Source organism: Pongo pygmaeus, chromosome 12 (assembly GCF_028885625.2).
Source record: "Pongo pygmaeus isolate AG05252 chromosome 12, NHGRI_mPonPyg2-v2.0_pri, whole genome shotgun sequence".
Taxonomy (NCBI): domain Eukaryota; kingdom Metazoa; phylum Chordata; class Mammalia; order Primates; family Hominidae; genus Pongo; species Pongo pygmaeus.
In genome coordinates, this window is record NC_072385.2 from 70,166,386 (window position 1) to 70,189,955 (window position 23,570).

The 23,570-nt window shown below is 38.5% G+C and overlaps 1 protein-coding gene across 7 annotated transcripts in view; it reads left to right on the forward strand.

Annotated features, from left to right (window-relative positions):
- Nucleotides 1-23,570, forward strand: part of WDPCP (WD repeat containing planar cell polarity effector) — a 464,584-nt gene that overhangs the window by 172,430 nt on the left and 268,584 nt on the right. For all 7 annotated transcript variants that reach the window (XM_063648672.1, XM_063648673.1, XM_054475134.2 and 4 more), the window contains exon 10: nt 7,679-8,288. In XM_063648672.1, the coding sequence (XP_063504742.1) occupies nt 7,679-8,288 (610 nt within the window). The remainder of the gene's footprint in view (nt 1-7,678; nt 8,289-23,570) is intronic.

Below are 23,570 nucleotides of genomic sequence, written 5' to 3' on the forward strand. Positions count from 1 at the left end.
ATCATAAAGGGGTGCTGGATTTTGTCAAATGCTTTTTCTATATCTATTGAGATGATCATGTGATTTTTACTTTTAATTCTGTTTCTGTGGTGTATCACGTTTATTGGCTTGCGTATGTTAAACCATCCCTGCATTCCTGGTATGAAACCCACTTGATCATGGTGGATTACCTTTTTGATATGTTGTTGGATTCAGTTAGTTAGTATTTTGTTAAGGAGTTTAGCATCAATGTTCATCAAGGATATTGGTCTGTAGTTTTCTTTTTTGGTTATGTCCTCTCCTGGTTTTGGTATTAGGGTGATGCTGGCTTCACAGAATGAAGTAGGGAAGGTTGTTCCTTTCTCTATCTTGTGGAGTAGTATCAAAAGGATTGGTACCAATTCTTCTTTGAATGTCCGTTAGAATTCTGCTGTGAATCCGTCTGATCCTGGACATTTTTTTGTTGGTAATTTTTAAATTACCATTTCAATCTCACTGCTTGTTATTGGTCTGTTCAGGGTATCTAATTCTTCCTGACTTAACCTAGAAGGGTTGTATTTTTCCAGGAATTTTTCCCTCTCTTCTAGATTTTCTAGTTTATGTGTGTAAAGGTGTTCACAGTAGCCTTGAATGATCTTTTGTATTTCAGTGGTGTCAGTTGTAATGTCTCCTTTTTCGTTTATTAGTGAGGTTATTTGGATTTTCTGTCTTCTTTTCTTGGTTAATCTTGCTAATGGTCTATCACTTTTATTGATCTTTTCAAAGCACCAGCTTTTTGTTGCATTTATCTTTTGTATTTTTGTTTGTTTCAATTTCATTTAGTTCTGCTCTGATCTTGGTTATTTCCTTTCTTCTGCTGGGTTTGGGTTTGGTTTGTTCTTGTTTCTGTAATTCCTTGAGGTGAACTTAGAATGTCAGTTTCTGCTCTTTCAGTCTTTTTGATGTAGGTGTTTAGGGCTATGAACTTTCCTCTTAGCACCACCTTTGCTGTATCCCAGAGGTTTTTGTAGGTTGTGTCATTGTCGTTCAGTTCGAAGAATTTTTTTAATTTCCATCTTGACTTTGTTTTTGACCCAATGCTTATTCAGGAGCAGGTTATTAAATTTCCATGTATTTGCAAGGTTTTGAAGGTTCCTTTTGGAGTTGATTTTGGTTTTGTTCTACTGTGTTCTGAGACAGTGTTTGATATTTCAATTTTCTTCAATTTATTGAGGTTCATTTTATTGACTATCATGTGGTTTATCTTGGAGAAGGTTCCATGTGCTGTTGAATAGAATGTGTATTCTGCGGTTGTTGGATGAAATGTTCTGTATGTTAAGTCCATTTGTTCCAAGGTATAGTTTAAATCCATTTTTTCTTTGTTCACTTTCTGTCTTGATTACCTGTCTAGTGCTGTCAGTGGAGTATTGAAGTCCCCCTCTGTTATTGTGTTGCTATCTATCTCATTTCTTAGGTCAATTAGTAATTGTTTTATAAATTTGAGAGCTCCAGTGTTAGGTGCATACATGTTTAGGACTGTGATATTTTCCTGTTGGACAGGTCTTTTACCATTATATAATGTCCTTCTTTGTCTCTTTTAACTGCTGTTGCTTTAAAGTTTATTTTGTCTGATATAAGAATAGCTGCCCCTACTCACTTTTGGTGTCCATTTGCATGAAATGCCTTTTTCCATCCCTTTACTTGAAGTTTATGTGAGTCCTTATGTGTTAAGTGAGTCTCCTGAAGGCATCAGGTAGTTGGTAGGTGAGTTCTTACCCATTCTGTAGTTCTGTATGTTTTAAGTGGAGCATTTAGGCCGTTTACATTCAATGTTAGTACTGAAATGTGAGGTACCCTTGCATCCACAGTGCTATTTGTTGCCTGTGTACTTTTGGTTTTTTGTTTATTGGTTTGCTTTATAAGTTGTATTTTTGTTTTATAGGTCCTGTGTCATTTATGCTTTAAAGGTGTTCTGTTTTGATGTGTTTCCAGGATTTGTTTCAAGATTTAGAGCTCCTTTTAGCAGTTCTTGTAGTGGTTGCTTGGTAGTGGCAAATTCTCTTAGCATTTCTTTGTCTGAAAAATACTGTATCTTTTGTTCATATATGATACTTAGTTTCAATGGATACAAAATTCTTGACTGATAATTGTTTTGTTCAAGGAGGCTGAAGATAGGACCCCAATACCTTCTAGCTTGTAGGGTTTCTGCTGAGAAATCTGCTGTTAATCTGATAGGTTTTCCTTTTTAGGTTACCAGGTGCTTCTCTCTCACAGCTCTTAAAATCTTTCCTTCATCTTAACCTGATGACAGCGTGCCTAGGCAATGATCTTTTTGCGATGAATTTCCCAGATGTTTTCTGTGCTTCTTGTATTTGGATGTCTAGGTCTCTAGCAAGGCTGGGGAAGTTTTCCTTGATTATTCCCCCAATTATGTTTTCCAAACTTTTCAAATACTCTTCTTCCTCAGGAACACCAATTATTCTTAGGTTTGGTCATTTAACGTGATCCCAGACTTCTTGGAGGCTTTGTTCATATTTTCTTATTCTTTTTTCTTTGCCTTTGTTGGAAGACTTTGTCTTCCAGCTCTGAATTTCTTTCTTCTACTTGTTAATGCTATTGCTGAGACTTTCCAGAGCATTTTGCATTTCTATAAGTGTTTCCAATGTTTCCTGAATTTTTCATTGTTTTTTCTTTAAGCTCTCTATTTCCTTGAATATTTCTCCTTTCACTTCTATCGTTTTTCGAATTTCCTTGCATTAGGATTCACTTTTCTCTGGTCCCTCCCTGATTAGCTGAATAACTAACTTCCTGAATTCTTTTTCAGGTAAATCAGGGATTTCTTCTTGGTTCGGATCCATTGCTGGTGAACTAGTGTGATCTTTTGGGGGTACTAAAGAGCCTTATTGTGTCCTGTTACCAGAGTTGGTTTTCTGCTTTCTTCTCATTTGGGTAGGCTCTGTCAGAGGGAAGGTCTAGGGTTGAAGGCTGTTGTTCAGATTCTTTTGTCCCTCTGGGTATTCTCTTGATGTAGTACTCTACCCCTTTTCCTATGGATGTGGCTTCCTGTGAGCCAATCTGCAGTGATTGTTGTCTCTCTTCTGGGTCTAGCCACCCAGGAAGTCTACCTGGCTCCGGTCTGGTACTGGGGGTTGTCTGCACAGAGTCCTGTGATGTGAACCATCTGTGGGTCTCTCACCCGTGGATACCAGTGCCTGTTCTGGTGGAGGTGGCGGGGGATGCAGTGGACTTTGTGAGGGTTCTTAGCTTTGGTGGTTTAATGCTTTATTTTAGTGGTCGTTGGCCTCCTGCCGGGAGGTGGCGCTTTCCAGAGAGCATCAGCTGTGGTATTATGGAGAGGGACCTGCTGTGAGCAGGGCCCTAGAACTCCCAAGATTATATGCCCTTTGTCTTCCACTACCAGGGTGGGTAGGGAAGGACCATCAGGTGGGAGCAGGACTAGGTGTGTCTGAGCTCAGACTCTCCTTGGGTGGGTGTTGCTGTGGCTGCTGTGGGGGATGGGGGTGAGATTCCCATGTCACTGGATTTGTGTACCTAGGAGGATTATGGTTGCTTCTGCTGAGTCATGCAGGTTGTGAGGGAAGTGGGGGAGAGCCGGCAGTCACAGGCCTTACCCAGCTCCCACACAAACCAAAGGGCCCGTCTCACTCTCACTGCCCCACACAACAGTCCCAAGTCTGTTTCCAGGCAGTGGGCGAGCCAGGCTTGAAAACTTGCCCTAGGCTACCTGCCTCCTAGCTGTGAAAGAAAAGGGCTTGCTTCTCCCCCTGCCTGTGGAGTTTGCATCCTGGATGTCCAGGAGGCTTGTTTTCCCGTTCAAATTGTTACACAGTTCAGCTAGAGATTTCCTTCTCCCTGTGGAGTTTTACCCGTCTTTCCTCTGGCCACCCCCTCAATGGATCCCTATGGTATCAGGTAGGAATGGCCTGCTTGGGGACATAGTGAGCTCCCAGGGCCTTTCTGCTGCTTCCACTACCCCTGTATTTTGCTCTGCTCTCTAAATTGACTCACTTCCAGTTAAGGTCAGAAACCTCTCCTGCAAACAGACCTTCAGTTTCTCCATTCTGGGGGTGTATTCAGGAGAGGAGGCTCTTCCTTTCCCACTTCCACAGTTGGGGTACTCACAGTATTTGGGGTGTCTCCTGGGTCCTGCAGGAGCAGTCTGCTTCCTTCAGAGAGTCTGTGGCTCTTCTCGGGACTGCTGGTTTGTTCTTGCAGTGTATCTGGGCTAAAATTCACAGTGCGAGCCTCCACACACTGCTCTGTCTGGAGGTGCACTCTAGATCTGCCTCCCATCCACCTCCACTTTTTACCCCATTTTCTTGGTGAAACTACAGAGCCTATTAGAGAGCGTCTCACAAACTTTGGAAACAAGGAGGCCTGGGATCCTTTTTTCTGGATCATGAACGTAACTTGTTCAAGTCCAAGACTGCCATCTGTTTGGGCCCCCTCTTTTAGGCTGCCCGTTTGTGAGTACAGGCTCTACTCGACATCACCTGGCCTCTCAATCATCTGCCCTAAGGCTTCCTTTGCAAATCTTTAAGCTTTCTGGAAGTAGGATATTTCAACCAGCGTTACAATTTTCTTTTAATTCATAGTTTAAGAAACTTCCTACCAGCACAGTTTTTGGCTAGCTGCTACACAGGTACAAAAAAGTGTAAAATATATAAGACAGATTATTTTTTTAAAGATGCCAGAAGCTAGAAGGAATCCAAGAAACGAGGATACTTTTGGTGGAGCATATATGTAAGTACGGTTAGTTAAGTATGGTTGGTAGGACAAACAGAGTGTGTAGGTGAAGATTGTGGATTTCAGGCAAAAGACATGAATGAAGTTATAGAGCAGGGAAAATGTGGGGCAGGTTTTAGTTTGAACTTGGAGTAGGAGTCCTGGAAGGGAGACTGTAGGAGATAATACTGGAATTTGCAAAGCAGATCATGTCCCTCCTTTGTTCAAAACTTACAGCTTCTCATCTGATTTAGAGAAAAAGTCAAAGTCCCTAGTGGCCTACAAGCTATCATACAATATCCTCCCTGTGCCTCAATTCCCATTTCCCATGACTTTCTTCCTTGCTTCCCCTTCTCTAGCTATATTAGTCTCCTTGATCCGGCCAATAGAGATTCCACCTCAGAGTTTGTTTCCTCTGCTTGAAGCTCTCCTTTCCCACATGGCTGCATGGCTCACGCCTCTTTCAGGTCACCTTTATCAGAGAGGTCTGTCTTGATCTCTCTGTATAACACCCTGAGCCCCACTCCAGCCACTCCCTATTCCCTGTACTTTGCTTTATTTTACTTCATAGTGTTTAGGATATCCATATGCTTTTATTATTATTGCCTTTGTTTTTGCTCTTAGGGTGTGATGGTGTGTGGAAAGTGTGACCCCCAAATACAGCATTTTTGGCATACTGAATGTTTAAAGCTGAAGGAAATTGAGAAAACCATAGAAGCAGAAAGGTCCCTTTGTCTTTGTCATTCTCTTTCTCTGACATCCTTCCACCTTTCTCCCCTGAAGCCATGAAAAGAATTCTCTGACCTAAAAGTAGATCATAAGACCCTCATGTGACAAGTGTCTGCCCTATACATGGAGGAAAGGAATGAGTACACAGAGACACAGAGAAAAATCTGAACAAATAGGACTTGCTAAGTTCCCCTCAGTACATTAGGTCATACCTGCTTTTTGTCCACTCATACTTCTACATGACTATCCATTCTTCATCAAACCTAAGCATAAAATAGACAGTTTTCCCTGGTTCTTTGGGTCTTCATTTCTGAAGGCACCTGTGTTGCATAAAACTTTGGTTACATAAAATTATTAAGCTTTTCTCTTATTAATCTGTCTTTTGTTATAGAGGGTGTCAGCTATGAACCTTGTGATAGGAGGGAAATATATTACTTTTTCTCCTTTACAAGTGTATGCCCCTGATCGAGAAGATTTTATGCACTGTCATGTCCCTAGCCCCCAGAACCAGTGCCTGGCACATGGCTCATATTCAAATATTTATTGGACAAAAAAGAAAATGACTGCAGCAAAAAGAGTGTGAGGGAGGGAAGGAGTTGGATATGGATCCTATGGTAGTTTATGTTCCAGGCAAAGGAATAAAAATTTAACGTATTAGTCAGTGGGTAGCCATTGAATGGTTTGAAGAGTGGAGTAAAGGCAAGAGCATTTAGTTTAGGAAGATTAATTTGGTGATAAGGTGTAGGATGGATTTTTTTTAAGTCACATCAACTCTCCACCCCTCCCCAATCCAGCACTCTGCCACACAGCTCTATGTGCTTTTTTAAAAAATGACTTTTAATCTTGAAATAGTTTGACTCACATGAAATTGCTAAACAGTACAGTAAATGCTCTTTCTGTACTTTCCCCCAGTTTCCCCAGTAACATCTTACATTACTGCAATACACTGTCAAATACAGGAAAATGACCTTGTTACTGTACTGTTAACTCAGGTGCAGACCTTAGATGGATTTCATCAGATTTTACATGCACCTTTTCTGGGGGATGTATAGTTCTATAAAATTTTAACGTGTAGATATATGTTTTTTAATATTTCTGGGTTTGACCTTCTTTAATACCACTCTCCGGGTTCTTGGACTCCTGTCATTTACATATGAATAAAGTGAATGGCCTGTGGTTTTATTTGATGTTCTTCTGCGTTGTGTTCCATGTTGGTAGATAGCCTTTCCTTTCTATACCAAAGATGCTTTTAAAATTTTACTCCACCAGGATTGACAAATCATATTGCAGTTGTCCCTCGATATATGTGGATGATTGGTTCCAGGACCACCCCCGCCAACACACACACACACACACACACACACACACACACACCCAAAATCTGCATATACTTAGCCTTGTGGAACTCAAGTATATGAAAAGTCAGTCCTCTGTTTACACAGATTTCCCACATACTGGGAATACTGTATTTTCTATTTGCATTTGGTTGAAAAACATCCATCTATAAGTGGACCCTACAGTTCAAACTCATGTTGTTCGAGGACCGACTATATATACTAGGTCTTAATTTTTTAATGTTTATTTTAAAACTAGTACATTACATTATTTCTTTCTATTGGTCACTTGTCTGCTTAGAATTCCTTTATATCCTTTCTGATAGTAAAATATTTCCACAAGATTGTTAACAGGGTTCTAAAGCTTTTTCCTTTGTCTACCCAGCCCTACTAATTAGAAATATATTTCTTATAAGCAATTTACCAATAATTTCAGAATTGACAAGGGTGGTAGGTTGAAGGAGATTAACTAATCATTTAAAGTCCAACTTTGTGTTGGTAAATTCTTATTCATTCTTTTTAACTTTTTAAGATATTCTGCTAACCATATTATATTACTAAAAGCTGACTTTCTTAGTTTTTATGTACTGTGGAACATATTTAAAGTGATTTGCAGGCCTTCCAAAACAAATTCTTAAAGTTAAAATCTTATAGTTTAATTCTTGCAGCTGTGCTATATGTATATTTTTTATTTTTTTAAGACAGGATCTCACCGTGTCACTATATATATTTATATACATGCTGTATATGAGATAGATGTGCTATATGTACTTTATATACTTATACGTTGCTGATGTTTAAGATAGTAATTGATGTTCTTTAATAGGTTTCTGAATAAATATGCAGGCCTAGGTGTGAAGTTGAAGAAAAAGCAAAGTTTATCTGAATGTACTTGATATATTTCTTAACAGGTTCTGAGTTCTGTCCGCACAGAATGGGACCCACTGGATGTTCACTTTGGCACCAAACAGCCTTATCAGGTGTTCACAGTGGAGCACTCCATAAATGTAGACAAAGAGCCTATGGCTGACAGCTGCATCTATGAATGCATTCGGAATAAAATCCAGTGTGTGTCAGTCACCAGAATACCACTAAAGTCAAAGGCCATCAGCTGCTGCAGGAATGTTACTGAAGACAAACTGATTCTGGGCTGTGAAGATTCTTCGCTAATTCTTTATGACACTCACCGTAGAGTGACTCTCTTAGCACAGACTGAACTTTTGCCTTCATTAATAAGCTGCCACCCAAGTGGTGCCATTCTGCTAGTTGGCAGCAACCAAGGGGAGTTGCAAATTTTTGATACGGCTCTATCCCCTATTAACATCCAACTATTGGCTGAAGACTGCTTACCCAGGGAGACTCTGCAATTCAATAAATTATTTGATGCCTCCAGCAGTCTTGTTCAAATGCAATGGATAGCTCCTCAGGTTGTTTCTCAGAAGGGTGAAGGTAGTGATATCTATGATCTCCTCTTCCTCAGGTTTGAAAGAGGACCTTTGGGTGTGCTGTTGTTTAAACTAGGTAAGTCAAGGAAAGTGATGAGTAAGTAAATTAAAGTGTTTATGATAGTGACATAATTAAGGCAATAAAACTATTCTTAGAATGTATATTTTTCTATTTATCATCCCATAAATATGTTTGCCTTTCAAATATCCATATAGTTTCCTTTTGTGGATGACTTTCTAACTGCCAAAGGAGCACTAGATATTGAATAATTTGGAAATTACACTAATTGTCAATTATGATGCTTCAAAAGCCCTAACTTTTACATTTGATACGCTCTAAAATAAACTACACTACTAAATAATTCCTTAAGAAATAGACATGTGAATATTTTAAAAGGACTTACTTTGTCCATTGAAAAATTCTGTGTTGTAGGAATGGAATAATTTTTCTATAAAAATTATTTTAGATTATTGGTGTCTGTTGCTTCCCAGACTGGAATTGTGTGAAGCAAGTGTTTTAAAAGAAAAGAAAGCAGATATTTAGTTAGAGTTTGCTGAAGATACCTGTATAACTTTTAGTTTCTCTTTTGGATAAAAATATTCAAAAGGATAGATATTTTTATAGATGTTGATAAGTTAATAGCTATAAAATTATATATTAATGTAGCCCATTTCAACCAAGAGAATTTTTTTTTAACTTTTATGTAGGTTTGTGGGTACACATGCAGGTTTGTTATATAGGTAAATGTGTCATGGGGGTTTGTTGTACATATTATTTCATCACACAGGTATTAAGCCCAGTACCCAATAGTTATCTTTTCTGCTTCTCTCCCTCCTCATATCCTCCTCCCTCAAGTAGACCCCAGTGTCTGTTTTTTTCTTCTTTGTGTTCATAAGTTCTTATCATTTAGCTCCCACTTATAAGTAAGAACATGCAGTATTTGGTTTTCTGTTTCTGCATTAGTTTGCTAAGGATAATGGCATTCAGCTCCGTCCAAGTTCCTGCAAAAGACATTATCTCGTTCTTTTTAATGGCTGTATAATATTCCACAGTGTACCACATTTTCTTTATCCAATCTGTGATTGACGGGCATTTAGGTTGATTCCATGTCTTTACTATTCTGAATGGTGCTGCAACAAACATTTGTGTGCATGTATCTTTATGGCAGAATGATTTATATTCCTCTGGATATATACCCAATAATGGGATTCCTAAGTCAAATAGTAGTTCTGCTTTTAGCTCTTTGAGGAATTGCTATATTGCTTTCCACAATGATTGAACTAATTTACACTCCCCCCTCACAGTGCATAAGCATTCCCTTTTTTCCACAACCTTGCCAGCATCTATTATTTTTTTACTTTTTAATAATAGCCATTCTGTGTGGACCCGGGAGGCAGAGCTTGCAGTGAGCCGAGATCGTGCCACTGCACTCCAGCCTGGGCGACAGAGCAAGACTCCATCTCAAAAAAAAAAATAGCCATTCTGACTGGTGTGTGATGGTATCTCATTGTGGTTTTGGTTTGGATTTCTTTAATAATCAGTGATACTGAGCTTTTTTTCATATGCTTCTTGGCTGCATGTATGTCTTCTTTTGAGAAGTGTCTGTTCATGTCCTTTGCCCACTTTTATTTTATTTTTATTTTTATTTTACTTTAAGTTCCAGGATACATGTGCAGAACGTGCAAGTTTGTTACATAGGTATACATGTGCCATGGTGGTTTGCTACACCTATCAACCTGTCATCTAGGTTTTAAGCCCTGCGTGCATGAGGTATTTGTCCTAATGCTCTCCCTCTCCTTGCCCCCCACCCCCAACAGGCCCTTGTGTGTGTTGTTCCCCTCCCTGTGTCCAGGTATTCTCATTGTTCAACTCTCACTTATGAATGAGAAAATGTGATGTTTGGTTTTCTTTTCCTGTGTTAGTTTGCTGAGGATGATGGCTTCCAGCTTCATCCATGTCCCAGCAAAGGACATGATCTCATTCTTTTTTATGGCTGCATAGTATTCCATGGTGTATATGTACCACATTTTCTTTATTCAGTCTATTATTGATGGGCATTTGGTTGGTTCCATGTCTTTGCTATCATAAATAGTTGTGTAATAAACATACATGTGCATGTGTCTTTATAGTAGAATGATTTATATTCCTTTGGGTATATACTCATTAATGGGATTGCTGGGTGACGTGGTATTTCTGGTTCTAGATCCTTGAGGAATCACCATACTGTCTTCCACCATGGTCGAACTAATTTACATGCCCAGCAGTATAAAAGTGTTCCTATTTCTCCACAGCCTCACCAGAATCTATTGTTTTCTTGACTTTTTTTTTTTTTTTTTGAGACAGAGTCTCACTCTGTCACCCAGGCTGGAGTGCCGTGGCATGATCTCAGCTCATGGCAACCTCCACCTCCTGGGTTCAAGCAATTCTCCTGCCTCAGCCCCCTGAGTAGCTGGGATTACAGGCATGTGCCACCATGCCTGGCTAATTTTTGTATTTTTAGTAGACACAGGGTTTCACCATGTTGCCCAGTCTGGTCTCAAACCAGCCTCAAGTGGTCTTGAGCTGGTCTCAAATCCTGACCTGAAGTGATCTGCCTGCCTCAGCTTCCCAAACTGCTGGGATTACAAGTGTGAGCCACTGCACCTGGCCTCTTGACTTTCTAAATAATCACCATTCTGACTGATGTGAGATGTATCTCATTGTGGTTTTGATTTGCATTTCTCTCATGATCAGTGATGATGAGCTTTTTTTCATATGTTTGTTGGCTGCATAAATGTCTTCTTCTGAGAAGTGTCTGTTCGTATCCTTTGCCCACTTTTTGATGGGGTTGTTTGTTTTGTTCTTGTAAATTTGTTTAAGTTCCTTGTAGATTCTGGATATTAGACTTTTGTCAGATGGGTAGATTGCAAAAATTTTCTCCCATTCTGTAGGTTGCCTGTTCACTCTGATGATAGTTTCTTGGGCTGTGCAGAGGCTCTTTAATTTAATTAGATCCCATTTGTCAATTTTGGCTTTTGTTGCAATTGCTTTTGGTTTTTTTGTCATGAAGTCTTTGCTCATGCCTGTGTCCTGAATGGTATTAACTAAGTTTTCTTCTCGGGTTTTTATGATTTTGGGTTTTACATGTAAGTCCTTTATCCATTTTGAGTTAATTTTTGTGTAAGGTATAAGGAAGGGTTCAGTTTCAGTTTCCTGCATATGGCTAGCCAGTTTTCCCAGCACCATTTATTAAATAGAGGATCCTCTCCCCATTGCTTGTTTTTGTGTCAGGTTTGTTGAAGATGAGATAGTTGTAGATGTGTGGTGTTATTTCTGAGGTGTCTCTTCTTTCTGTTCCATTGGTCTATACATCTGTTTTGGTACCAGTACCATGCTGTTATGGTTACTGTAGCCTTTAGTATAGTTTGAAGTCAGGTAGTGTGATGCTTTCAGCGTGTTCTTTTTGCTTAGGATTGTCTTGGCTATATGGGCTCCTTTTTGGTTCCATATGAAATTTAAAGTAATTTTTTCTAATTCTGTGAAGAATGTCAATGGTAGTTTTATGGGAATAGCATTGAATCTGTAAATTACTTTGGCTTTGCCTACTTTTAAATGGGTTTGTTTTTCTCTTGTAAATTTGTTTAAGTTCCTTATAGATGCTGGATATTAGACCTTTGTCAGATACACAGTTTACAAATATTTTCCCCCATTCTGTAGGTTGTCTGTTTACTCTATTCATAGTTTCTTTTGTTGCAATTGCTTTTGGCGTCCTTGTCATGAAATCTTTGCCTATTGTCCAGGATAGTATTGCCTAGTTGTCTTCCAGGATTTCTATACTTTTGCGTTTTATATTTAAGTCTTTAATCCATTTCCAGTTGATTTTTTATGTATCAACCAAGAGACTTTAAAATAAAATTTTATTATGATGATTCACTTGCCTATTGTAGCTTTGCATTACTAGCTGTGCCCTGAAACATAATGATATACTTTAGGTAGATTTCTACAATTTAACATTCTTGAGAGAACCTCACTTAGGTGTAAAAAATAAATTTTAATTAATGTACATTATGGCTACTTGAAAACATAGAAAGGTAAATACATTTTAAAACCCTTTATGGAATTTGGCTCTGTGGTACAAAGTTAGGTTTTTAAAGACATTGTAGTGTTTGTTAAATAACTTTCAATTTACTTTGTTTTTTCATGGATCTGCTTGTCTCTGAAGTTGAATACATGAAATAAATCTAGTGAACATGATTTGATTTACCTGAAAGATATAATACATACAATGTGAGACCTATGTTCTTTTCACGTAATAAAAATGCAGCTAAATCTATTCATAATGTTAATATTGTTCAAGAAAAAAATGTTTGGAGTCTCATTTATTATGAGATAATCCAGTTATACTTTGCCTAACTACATGTTTAACAGTTGTATGTCTCCATACACAACACTAATTAAAGTGGATGTTTGATGTTTTGCATGACTGTTAAAACACACACACATGCATGCACTCATGCTCTCTCTTTCTCACATTCTCTCTCTCTCTCTTCCCGCCCCCCGCCCTTCTTCCTCTTTCTCTCTCAATCTCTCCTTTCACCCTCTAAATTACCCAGTTACCTGTCAAACAGAAGGCTTTCTGCCCATGTACACCTAGCTTTTCTTCAGCCCTCCCTTGTGGGCCTACTCACAACAGCTTTGCAAAAAGCACAGCTTTCTCTTCCTATCTCTAGCACATTTGCCTTCTTACTAAAGTAAACAGGCTCTCAGTGTAGGGATTTAGAGGGCTTCCTGCTAATTGCCAGCTTGTAAACTTAATTGGACTGTCTCCCTGGGCACTGTTCCTAAATCAATTAGGCAATGAGTTGGCTGTCACCTCTTTTTCCCAAGAAGGTCTCTTGGAAGAGAATTATCCAATAGAAGTCAAGCATTCAAATGAAAAGGTGATAACTTTTGCAACTGACATTTATCATTTAAATTTTACTTTCAATATGACTCAAGTTTTATAGAATAGGGAAATTGTACAGTCTTATAGGCACTTTAAAAGATCTAAATGTGGAATTTCCAAGGATTTTTTAAAGTTTTGTTTCTCATTTTTAATGTATAAGATTAATATTTATTACAAATTATTTTTCCTGGGAAGAGTAGATTCCTTGAAATAGAAGATTCCAACTAGCAGATTTTTAAAAGAAAACCCAGTATAAAGAACAGATTTTTCTTATGATCTGCTACTAAATACATCCAAAAAAATTAATATACTTCTTGAATTTGTCAGTGCTGATTCTGGGCATCCATGTGGAGTTTTCATGTATAATTCAAGTTACTGCATATATAAACAGGTAGTTGCATGTGCAGTTTTCCCACTAGGGAGCATTTATGAGTTTTTTTTTTTTTTTCAGATGCTTGTTATGCAAGCCTTTGGAAAATTTGACATGAAAGGTGTAGCTTACAATTTAAAATTGTAAAGATAGATCATGGATCGTAGTTTAAAATAGAATGCTTTCATATGTAAACGTGACAGTGCCTAATGCCAATATGCTAAGATTTTTGGAGTTAGACTCTTAGATTAGGTCAGTTAGTGTAATGTTGAAGGAACATTGCTCCAAGGCTAGAGCTTCCATTTCTTAATCCTTACAATGATCACACAAATGTGCTGGGCATTAAAAGTCCATCATTCTTGTTATTAGAAGAATTCAAAGATTATGTCTTCCTTAAGAGGTAATTAGAAGTGTCATTACATGGAAGCCAAGAAATGTTGTTTTATAGAAAGCAATATGTATTCAGAATCTCTTTATGTGGCAATAATTATAACATATTTCTTCATATATAGACTGAGATTAATTTTAAAAAGTGGAGGCCCTAATTATACTATTAAGATATTAAAGCTTTTCCATTCTCACCAGTACCTTTTCCAACCTTCACTGCTCTCCTTAAACTCACATTATCAGCTCCCTATTCGTCTCAACAGAGCATCTCACCTTTTGTCAGTTCATTAAGTTTATCTGCTTCTTACGACGCCCCCACTCAACCATTTATCGATATGCACATGAATCTTTCCCTCTCAGTTCAGTGAAAAAGGATCCCTTGCTCTTGTCCAAGACTAGTGCCACCACTGTTTTCTCTGTGGATCCCATAACATTCCCTTTGACACCTTTACTTTGTCACCCTCCCCGGCCCCATCTATCTTGGAACAGCAGCAGATAAACAGGCCCAAGCTACACCATAAAAACAGACTAACAAAACTCTTCCTTAAAATGGTTTCCCCTCTGTTGCTGATCTAATATTCACCTTCCTTTCATAGACAAACTCATTGAAATAGTACTGAACATTGCCTTTTTTCTGCTTCTTCACTTCTCACTCCTCAGAACACTGTGCTCTGGCTGTATCTTCTGCGGTGTCTTAGAACCGCTCTTGGAAAAGTCACTAGTGACTTCCTACTTGATAAATACATTTCTCTTATGTTGTTTGATGATTTTTCAGCATTTGATGGTTGCTGACCACTCCCACTATCACAGAACCCTCATCAAACAGCCTTCTATGATCCCAAATGCAACTTTCTATCACTTTTTTATGCTCTTCTTCTGCCTACTCATGAAAATGTTGGGGCCATCCAGGCTTCCATTTTTAGCCCTCACTTTGTGCAGGTTTAGACTTTATTTTCAGTTTTGTTATCTGATCTCTGACTCCAGCCCAGACCATTCCTGACTCCACATCCACATATTCATCTGGCTTGCTGAATACCTTCTCTTGGATGTACATGTGTGCCTTAGACTCATTATGTGCAGACATGAAGTCATCTGTTTTCTCTCCAGACCTGCTTTTCCTCTTATATTCTTCTTTTTGGTGAATGGTACAATTATTCAGATGGGACGTCCAAGTCAAAAGTCGTTCTAGAATCCTCCCTCACTCCTAATGCCGCATCCAATTAGTGACCAAATCCTATCGATTCGGCCTTCTAAATACAGTCAAAACATTTCATTCAATTCAGCGTCACTGTCATTGCTTTAATGTAGACCTTCTCTATTTCACCATGATCAAGCAGAGGCCCTGTATCTATATTCTTCTGCCTTCCAGTCTTGTCATCCTACTCCCCAGTTAATCCCCTGAGTGCTATCCTAGTGATCCTTCTAACAGTACAGATTTGGTCATGGATTCTCCAGCTTGCAATACTTCATGTCTTTTGTGGGAACATGGATGGAGATGGAGGCTATTATACTTAGCAAACAAATGCAGGAACGAAAACCAAATACCACATGTTCTTACTTATAAGTGGGAGCTAAATGCTGACAACTCATGAACACAAACAAATGAACAGCAAACACTGGGGTCTACTTGAGGGTGGAGTTTGGGAGGAGGGAGAGAAGCAGAAAAGGTAACTATTGGGTACTGAACTTAATACCTGGGTGATTAAATAATCTGTTCAACAGGCCCCCATGATATGAGTTTACCTACGTAACAAACCTTCACATGTATCCCCAAACCTAAAATAAAAGTTAAAAAAAAAAAAAAAGAAATACTTCAGTGGTTGATAAGCCCTTTCCTGCCACTTGGTCTTTTTCTTCCCAGCCGAGTTGCACTAGTGTAGCTTCCCAGCCATGGTGTGTGCTTTCACACTCACTCCTTCCATGTTGGTGATGATAGTATTCTCTTTGCCTAAAGTGTCCCCACAATGCCCTCATAGAGTGTGCAAAGTTAGGAAAAGGTTAAATGTTCAAGTGATGATGTTAAACAAGAGGTAATTAAAACTAACATCTTCACTCTCATAGAATTTTTAAAATCACAGGCAACGTGTGTATGTGTGTGTATGTCTGTCTGTCTCTCTTTCTAAAAAACAAACAGTATGATTTTTCTCTTAGAAATTTGGTACAAAGCAATTTTCCTCAAGAGTTATTTTCAAAGAGTTATTTTAACATTATACTTTACCTAAGTGGTATTAGGTTATTTATTGCTGAAAATGCTAGATACTTTGTTAGATGCCTAGTCATCTTAAAATTGGATCTCATATCATTTAAAATGAACTTTTATTCCAGACAGCCTTCTACTTTCTTCAAACTAGAGTGATGAAGAATTTTAAGAATCAAGTTTATTGAGGTATAATTTACATAAATAAAATACACACATTTAAAATGTACAGTTAAGGCCAGGCGCGGTGGCTAATACCTGTAATCCCAGCACTTTAGGAGGCCGAGGTGGGCGGATCACCTGAGGTCAGGAGTTCAAGACCAGCCTGACCAACATGGTGAAACCTGTCTCTACTAAAAATACAAAAAAATTACCTGGGTATGGTGGCACATGCCTGTAATCCCAGCTACTCAGAAGGCTGAGACAGGAGAACCGTTTGAACTCGGGAGGCAGAGGATGCAGTGAGCCAAAGCCGAAATCGCACCATTGCACTCCAGCCTGGGCAGCAAGAGCAAAACTCCTCAAAAAAAAAAAAAAAGTACAGTTCAATGAGTTTTGACAAATGTATATACCTCATGATTACCACCACAATCATAATATAGAACATTTCCATCATCCCAAAAAATTCTCTCAAGGCCCTTTTCAGTTAATTCCCACCTCTCCAGAAGCTGATGAGCATTGATATGCTTTCCATTATTATAGATTATATTTGCTCATGTCCTTTGCAGCAACATAGATGGAGCTAGAGGCCATTATCCTAAGTGAAATGGCTGTAAAACGAAGTCAAAAACTGCACATTCTCATTTATAGGTGGGAGCTAAACAGTGGGTACACATGGACATACAGAGTGGCGTGATAGACACTGGAGACTCCAAAAGGTGAGAGGGTGGGAGAGGGGTCAGGGATGAAATACTGCCTATTGAGTACAATGTTCACTATTTGGGTGATAGGTACAGTAAAAGCCCAGACTTCATCAATGCAATATATCTTTATTATTATTATTATTATTATTATTATACTTTAAGTTTTAGGGTACATGTGCACAATGTGCAGGTTAGTTACATATGTATACATGTGCCGTGCTGGTGCGCTGCACCCACTAACTTGTCATCTAGCATTAGGTATATCTCCCAATGCTATCCCTCCCCCCTCCCCCCACCCCACAACAGTCCCCAGAGTGTGATGTTCCCCTTCCTGTGTCCATGTGTTCTCATTGTTCAATTCCCACCTATGAGTGAGAATATGCGGTGTTTGGTTTTTTGTTCTTGCGATAGTTTACTGGGAATGATGATTTCCAATTTCATCCATGCCCCTACAAAGGACATGAACTCATCATTTTTTATGGCTGCATAGTATTCCATGGTGTATATGTGCCACATTTTCTTAATCCAATCTATCATTGTTGGACATTTGGCTTGGTTCCAAGTCTTTGCTATTGTGAATAGTGCCGCAATAAACATATGTGTGCATGTGTCTTTATAGCAGCATGATATATAGTCCTTTGAGTATATACCCAGTAATGGGATGGCTGGGTCAAATGGTATTTCTAGTTCTAGATCCCTGAGGAATCGCCACACTGACTTCCAAAATGGTTGAACTAGTTTACAGTCCCACCAACAGTGTAAAAGTGTTCCTATTTCTCCACATCCTCTCCAGCACCTGTTGTTTCCTGACTTTTTAATGATCGCCATTCTAACTGGTGTGAGATGGTATCTCATTGTGGTTTTGATTTGCATTTCTCTGATGGCCAGTGATGGTGAGCATTTTTTCATGTGTTTTTTGGCTGCAATGCAATATATCTATGTAACACAACTGCATTTGTATCCCTAAATCTATAAAAAACATTTTTTAGATAAAAAAATAGATTTGATTTGCCTTTTCTAGAATTTCATAGAAATGGGATCATGTAATAGGTACTCTTGTGTCTTGGTAGTTTTGCTCAGCATTATTCTGTGAGAATCTTTGATGTTAGTATGTATTTCTGTATTTTTTTTGTTACATTACTGAGCAGTAGGTCATTATGTAAATACACCACAATTTTTTTAACTTTTATTTTAGGTTCAGAGGTACATGTGCAGGTTTGTTTTATAGGTACATTGCGTGTCTTGGGAGTTTGGTGTACAGATTATTTCATCACCCAGGTAATAAGTACAGTATTCGATAGGCAGTTTTTCGATCCTTACCATCCTCCCACCCTTCACCCTCAACTAGGCCCTGTTGTCTATTGTTCCCTTCTTAGTGTCTGTAAGTACTCAATATTTAGCTCCCACATATAAGTGAGAAATGTGGTATTTGGTTTTCTATTCCTGTGTTATTTTGTTTAGGATAATGGCCTCCAGCTGCATCCATCTTGCTGCAAAGCATATCATCTCATTCTTTTTTATGGCTATGTAGTATTCCATGGTGTATATGTACCACATTTTCTTTATCCAGTCTACTGTTGATGGGTATTTGGTTTGATTCCAAGTCTTTGCTATTGTGAATAATGCTGTGACAAACATACATGTGCATGTGTCTTTATAGTAGAACAATTTATATTTCTTTGAGTATATATATACCCAGTAATGAGATTGTTGGGTTGAATGGCAATTCTGTTTCAAGTTCTTTGAAAAATGCCCAAACCGCTTTCCACAATGTCTGAGCTAATTTATGTTCCCACTAGCAGTGTATAAGCGTCCTCTTTTCTCTGCACCCTCACCAGCATCTGTTTTTTTTTTTTAGCTTATTAATAATAGCCATTCTGACTGGTGTGAGATGGTATCTCATTGTGGTTATCATTTGCATTTCTCTGATAATTAGTGATGTTGAGCATTTTTTCCTATGGTTGTAGGCTGCATGTATGTCTTCTTTTGAAATGTCTATGTTCTTTCCCAATTGTTAATGGGGTTGTTTGTGTTTTGGTTGTTCATTTGTTTAAGTTCCTTAAGATTCTGGATACTAAACCTTTGTCAGATGCATAATTTGCAAATATCTTCTCCCATTCTGTAGGTTGTCTGTTTACTCTGTCGATCGTTTCTTTTGCTGTGCAGAAGCTCTTTAGTCTCATTTGTCAATGTTTGGTTTTGTTGCAATTGTTTTTGGCACCTTTGTCATGAAATCTTTGTCATGAAATCTTTGCCAGGGCCTGTGCCCAAATGGTATTTCCTAGGTTACCTTGCAGGGTTTTCATAGTTTTAGGTTTTACATTTAAGTCTTTAATCCATCTTTAATTGATTTTTCTGTATGGTGTAAAGATGGGGTCCAGTTTCAGTCTTCTGTATATGGCTAGCCAGTTATCCCAGTACAATATACTGAATAAGAAGTCCTTTCCTTGCTTGTTTTTGTTGACTTTGTCAAAGATCATATGGTCGTAGGTGTGTAGCATTATTTCCGGACTCTCTATTCTGTTTCATTGGTTTCTGTGTCTGTTTTTGTACCAGTACTATGCTGTTTTGGTCACTGTAGCATTGTGGTATAGTTTGAAGTTGAGTATGTTGTGATGCCTCCAGGTTTGTTCTTTTTGTTTAGGATCGCATTAGCTATTCAGGCTCTTTTTTTGGTTCCATGTGAATTTTAAATTAGTTTTTCTTTTTTTCCCTTTTTTATTTTATTTATTTATTTTTATTATACTTTAAGTTCTAGGGTACCTGTGCACAACCTGCAGGTTTGATAAATAGGTATACATGTGACATGTTGGTTTACTGATCAACTAGTCATTTACATTAGGTATTTCTCCTAATGCTATCCCTCCCCCAGCTCCCCACCCGCTGACAGGCCCCAGTGTGGGATGTTCCCCTTCCTGTGTCCAAGTGTTCTCATTGTTCATTTCCCACCTATGAGTGAGAACATGCGGGGTTTGGTTTTCTGTCTTTGTGATAGTTGGCTGAGAATGATGGTTTCCAGCTTCATCCATGTCCTTGCAAAGGACATGAACTCATCCTTTTTTATGGCTGCATAGTATTCCATGGTGTATATGTGCCACATTTTCTTAATCCAGTCTATCACTGATGGACATTGGGTTGGTTCCAAATCTTTGCTATTGTGAATAGTGCCGCAATAAACATGTGTGCATGTGTCTTTATAGTAGCATGATTTATAATCCTTTGGGTATATACCCAGTAATGGGATTGCTGGGTCAAATGGTATTTCTAGTTCTAGATCCTTGAGGAATCGCCACACTGTCTTACACAATGGTTGAACCAGTTTACAGTCCCAGCAACAGTGTAAAAGTGTTCCTATTTCTCCACATCCTCCCCAGCATCTGTTGTTTTCCTGACTTTTTAATGATCGCCATTCTAACTGGTGTGAGATGGTATCTCATTGTGGTTTTGATTTGCATTTCTCTGATGACCAGTGATGATGAGCATTTTTTCATGTGTCTATTGGCTGCATAGATGTCTGCTTTTGAAAAGTGTCTGTTCATATCCTTTGCCCACTTTTTGATGGGGTTGTTTTTTTCTTGTAAATTTATTTGAGTTCTTTGTAGATTCTGGATATTAGCCCTTTGTCAGATGTGTAGATTGCAAAAATTTTCTCCCATTCTGTAGGTTGCCTGTTCACTCTAATGGTAGTTTCTTTTGCCGTGCAGAAGCTCTTTAGTTTAATTAGATCCCATTTGTCAATTTTGGCTTTTGTTGCCGTTGCTTTTGGTGTTTTAGTCATGAAGTCCTTGCCCATGCCTATGTCCTGAATGGTATTGCCTAGGTTTTCTTCTAGGGGTTTTATGGTTTTAGGCCTAACATTTAAATCTTTAATTCATCTTGAATTAACATTTGTATAAGGTGTAAGGAAGGGATCCAGTTTCAGCTTTCTACATATGGCTAGCCAGTTTTCCCAGCACCATTTATTAAATAGGGAATCCTTTCCCCATTGCTTGTTTTTGTCAGGTTTGTCAAAGATCAGATGGTTGTAGATGTGTGGTATTATTTCCGGGGGCTCTATTCTGTTCCGTTGGTCTATATCTCTGTTTTGGTACCAGTACCATGCTGTTTTGGTTACTGTAGCCTTGTAGTATAGTTTGAAGTCAGGTAGCATGATGCCTCCAGCTTTGTTCTTTTTGCTTAGGATTGTCTTGGCAATGCAAGCTCTTTTTTGGTTCCATATGAACTTTAAAGTAGTTTTTTCCAATTCTGTGAAGAAAGTCATTGGTAGCTTGATGGGGATGGCATTGAATCTATAAATTACCTTAGGCAGTGTGGCCATTTTCACGATATTGATTCTTCCTATCCATGAGCATGGAATGTTCTTGCATTTGTTGGTGTACTCTTTTATTTCCTTGAGCAGTGGTTTGTAGTTCTCCTTGAAGAGGTTCTTCATGTCCCTTGTAAGTTTGATTCCTAGATATTTTCTTCTCTTTGTAGCAATTTTGAATGGGAGGTCACTCCTGATTTGGCTCTCTGTCTATTATTGGTGTATAGGAATGCTTGTGATTTTTGCACATTGATTTTGTATCCTGAGACATTGCTGACATTGCTTATCAGCTTAAGGAGATTTTGAGCTGAGATGATGGGGTTTTCTAAACGTACAATCATGTCCTCTGCAAACAGGGACAATTTGACTTCCTCTTTTCCTAATGGAATACCCTTTATTTCTTTCTCTTGCCTGATTGCCCTAGCCAGAACTTCCAATATGTTGAATAGGAGTGGTGAGAGAGGGCATCCTTGTCTCGTGCTGGTTTTCAAAGGTAATACTTCCCGTTTTTGCCCATTCAGTATGATATTGGCTGTGGGTTTGTCATAAATAGCTCTTATTGTTTGGGGATATATTCCATCAATACCTAGTTTATTGAGAGTTTTTATCATGAAGGGCTGTTAAATTTTGTCGAAGGCCTTTTCTGCATCTTTTGAGATAATCATGTGGTTTTTGTCATTGGTTCTGTTTATGTGATGGATTATGTTTATTGATTTGCATATGTTCAATCAGCCTTGCATCCCAGGGATGAAGCCAACTTGATTGTGGTGGATAAGCTTTTTGATGTGCTGCTTGATTCGGTTTGCCAGTGTTTTATTGAGGATTTTTGCATCGATGTTCATCAGGGATATTGGTCTAAAATTCTCTTTTTTTGTTGTGTCTCTGCCAGGCTTTGGTATCAGGATGATGCTGGCCTCCTAAAATGAGTTAGGGAGGATTCCCTCTTTTTCTATTGATTGGAATAGTTTTAGGAGGAATGGTACCAGCTCCTCTTTGTACCTCTGGTAGAATTCGGCTGTGAATCCGTCTGGTCCTGGATGTTTTTTGGTTGGTAGGCTATTCATTATTGCCTCAATTTCAGAGCCTGTTATTGGTTTATTCAGAGATTCAACTTCTTCCTGGTTTAGTCTTGGGAGAGTTTATATGTCCAGGAATTTATCCATTTCTTCTAGATTTTCTAGTTTATTTGCATAGAGGTGTTTATAGTATTCTCTGATGGTATTTCTGTGGGATAGGTGGTGATATCCCCTTTATGATTTTTTACTGCATCTATTTGATTGTTCTCTCTTCTTTATTAGTCTTGCTAGCAGTCTATCAGTTTTGTTGATCTTTTCGAAAAACCAGCTCCTGGATTCATTGATTTTTTTGAAAGGTTTTTTTGTGTCTCTATCTCTTTCAGTTCTGATCTGATCTTAGTTATTTCTTGCCTTCTGCTAGCTTTTGAATTTGTTTGCTCTTGCTTCTCTATTCTTTTAATTGTGATGTTAGGGTGTCAATTTTAGATCTTTGCTGCTTTCTCTTGAGGGCATTTAGTGCTATAAATTTCCCTCTACACACTGCTTTAAATGTGTCCCAGAGATTTTGGTATGTTGTGTCTTTGTTCTTGTTGGTTTCAAAGAACATCTTTATTTCTGCCCTAATTTCATTATTTACCCAGTAGTCATTCAGGAGCAGGTTGTTCAGTTTCCATATAGTTGTGCACTTTTGAGTGAGTTTCTTAATCCTGAGTTCTAATTTGATTGCACTGTGGTCTGAGAGACAGTTTGTTGTGATTTCTGTTCTTCTACATTTGCTGAGGAGTGCTTTACTTCCAATTATGTGGTCAATTTTGGAATAAGTGCAATATGGTGCTGTGAAGAATGTATATTCTCTTGATTTGGGGTGGAGAATTCTGTAGATGTCTATTAGGTCTACTTGGTGCAGAGCTGAGTTCAAGTCCTGGATATCCTTGTTAACCTTCTGTCTCATTGATCTGTTGAATATTGACAGTGGGGTGTTAAAGTCTCCCATTATTATTGTGTGGGAGTCTAAGTCCCTTTGTAGGTCTCTAAGGACTTGCTTTATGAATCCGGGTGCTCCTGTATTGGGTGCATATATATTTAGGATACTTAGCTCTTCTTGTTCAATTGATTCCTTTACCATTATGTAATGGCCTTCTTTGTCTCTTTTGATCTTTGTTGGTTTAACGTCTATTTTATCAGACCCTAGGATTGAAACCCCTGCTTTTTTTTGCTTTCTATTTGCTTGGTAGATCTTCCTCCATCCCTTTATTTTGAGCCTATGTGTGTCTCTGCACGTGAGATGGGTCTC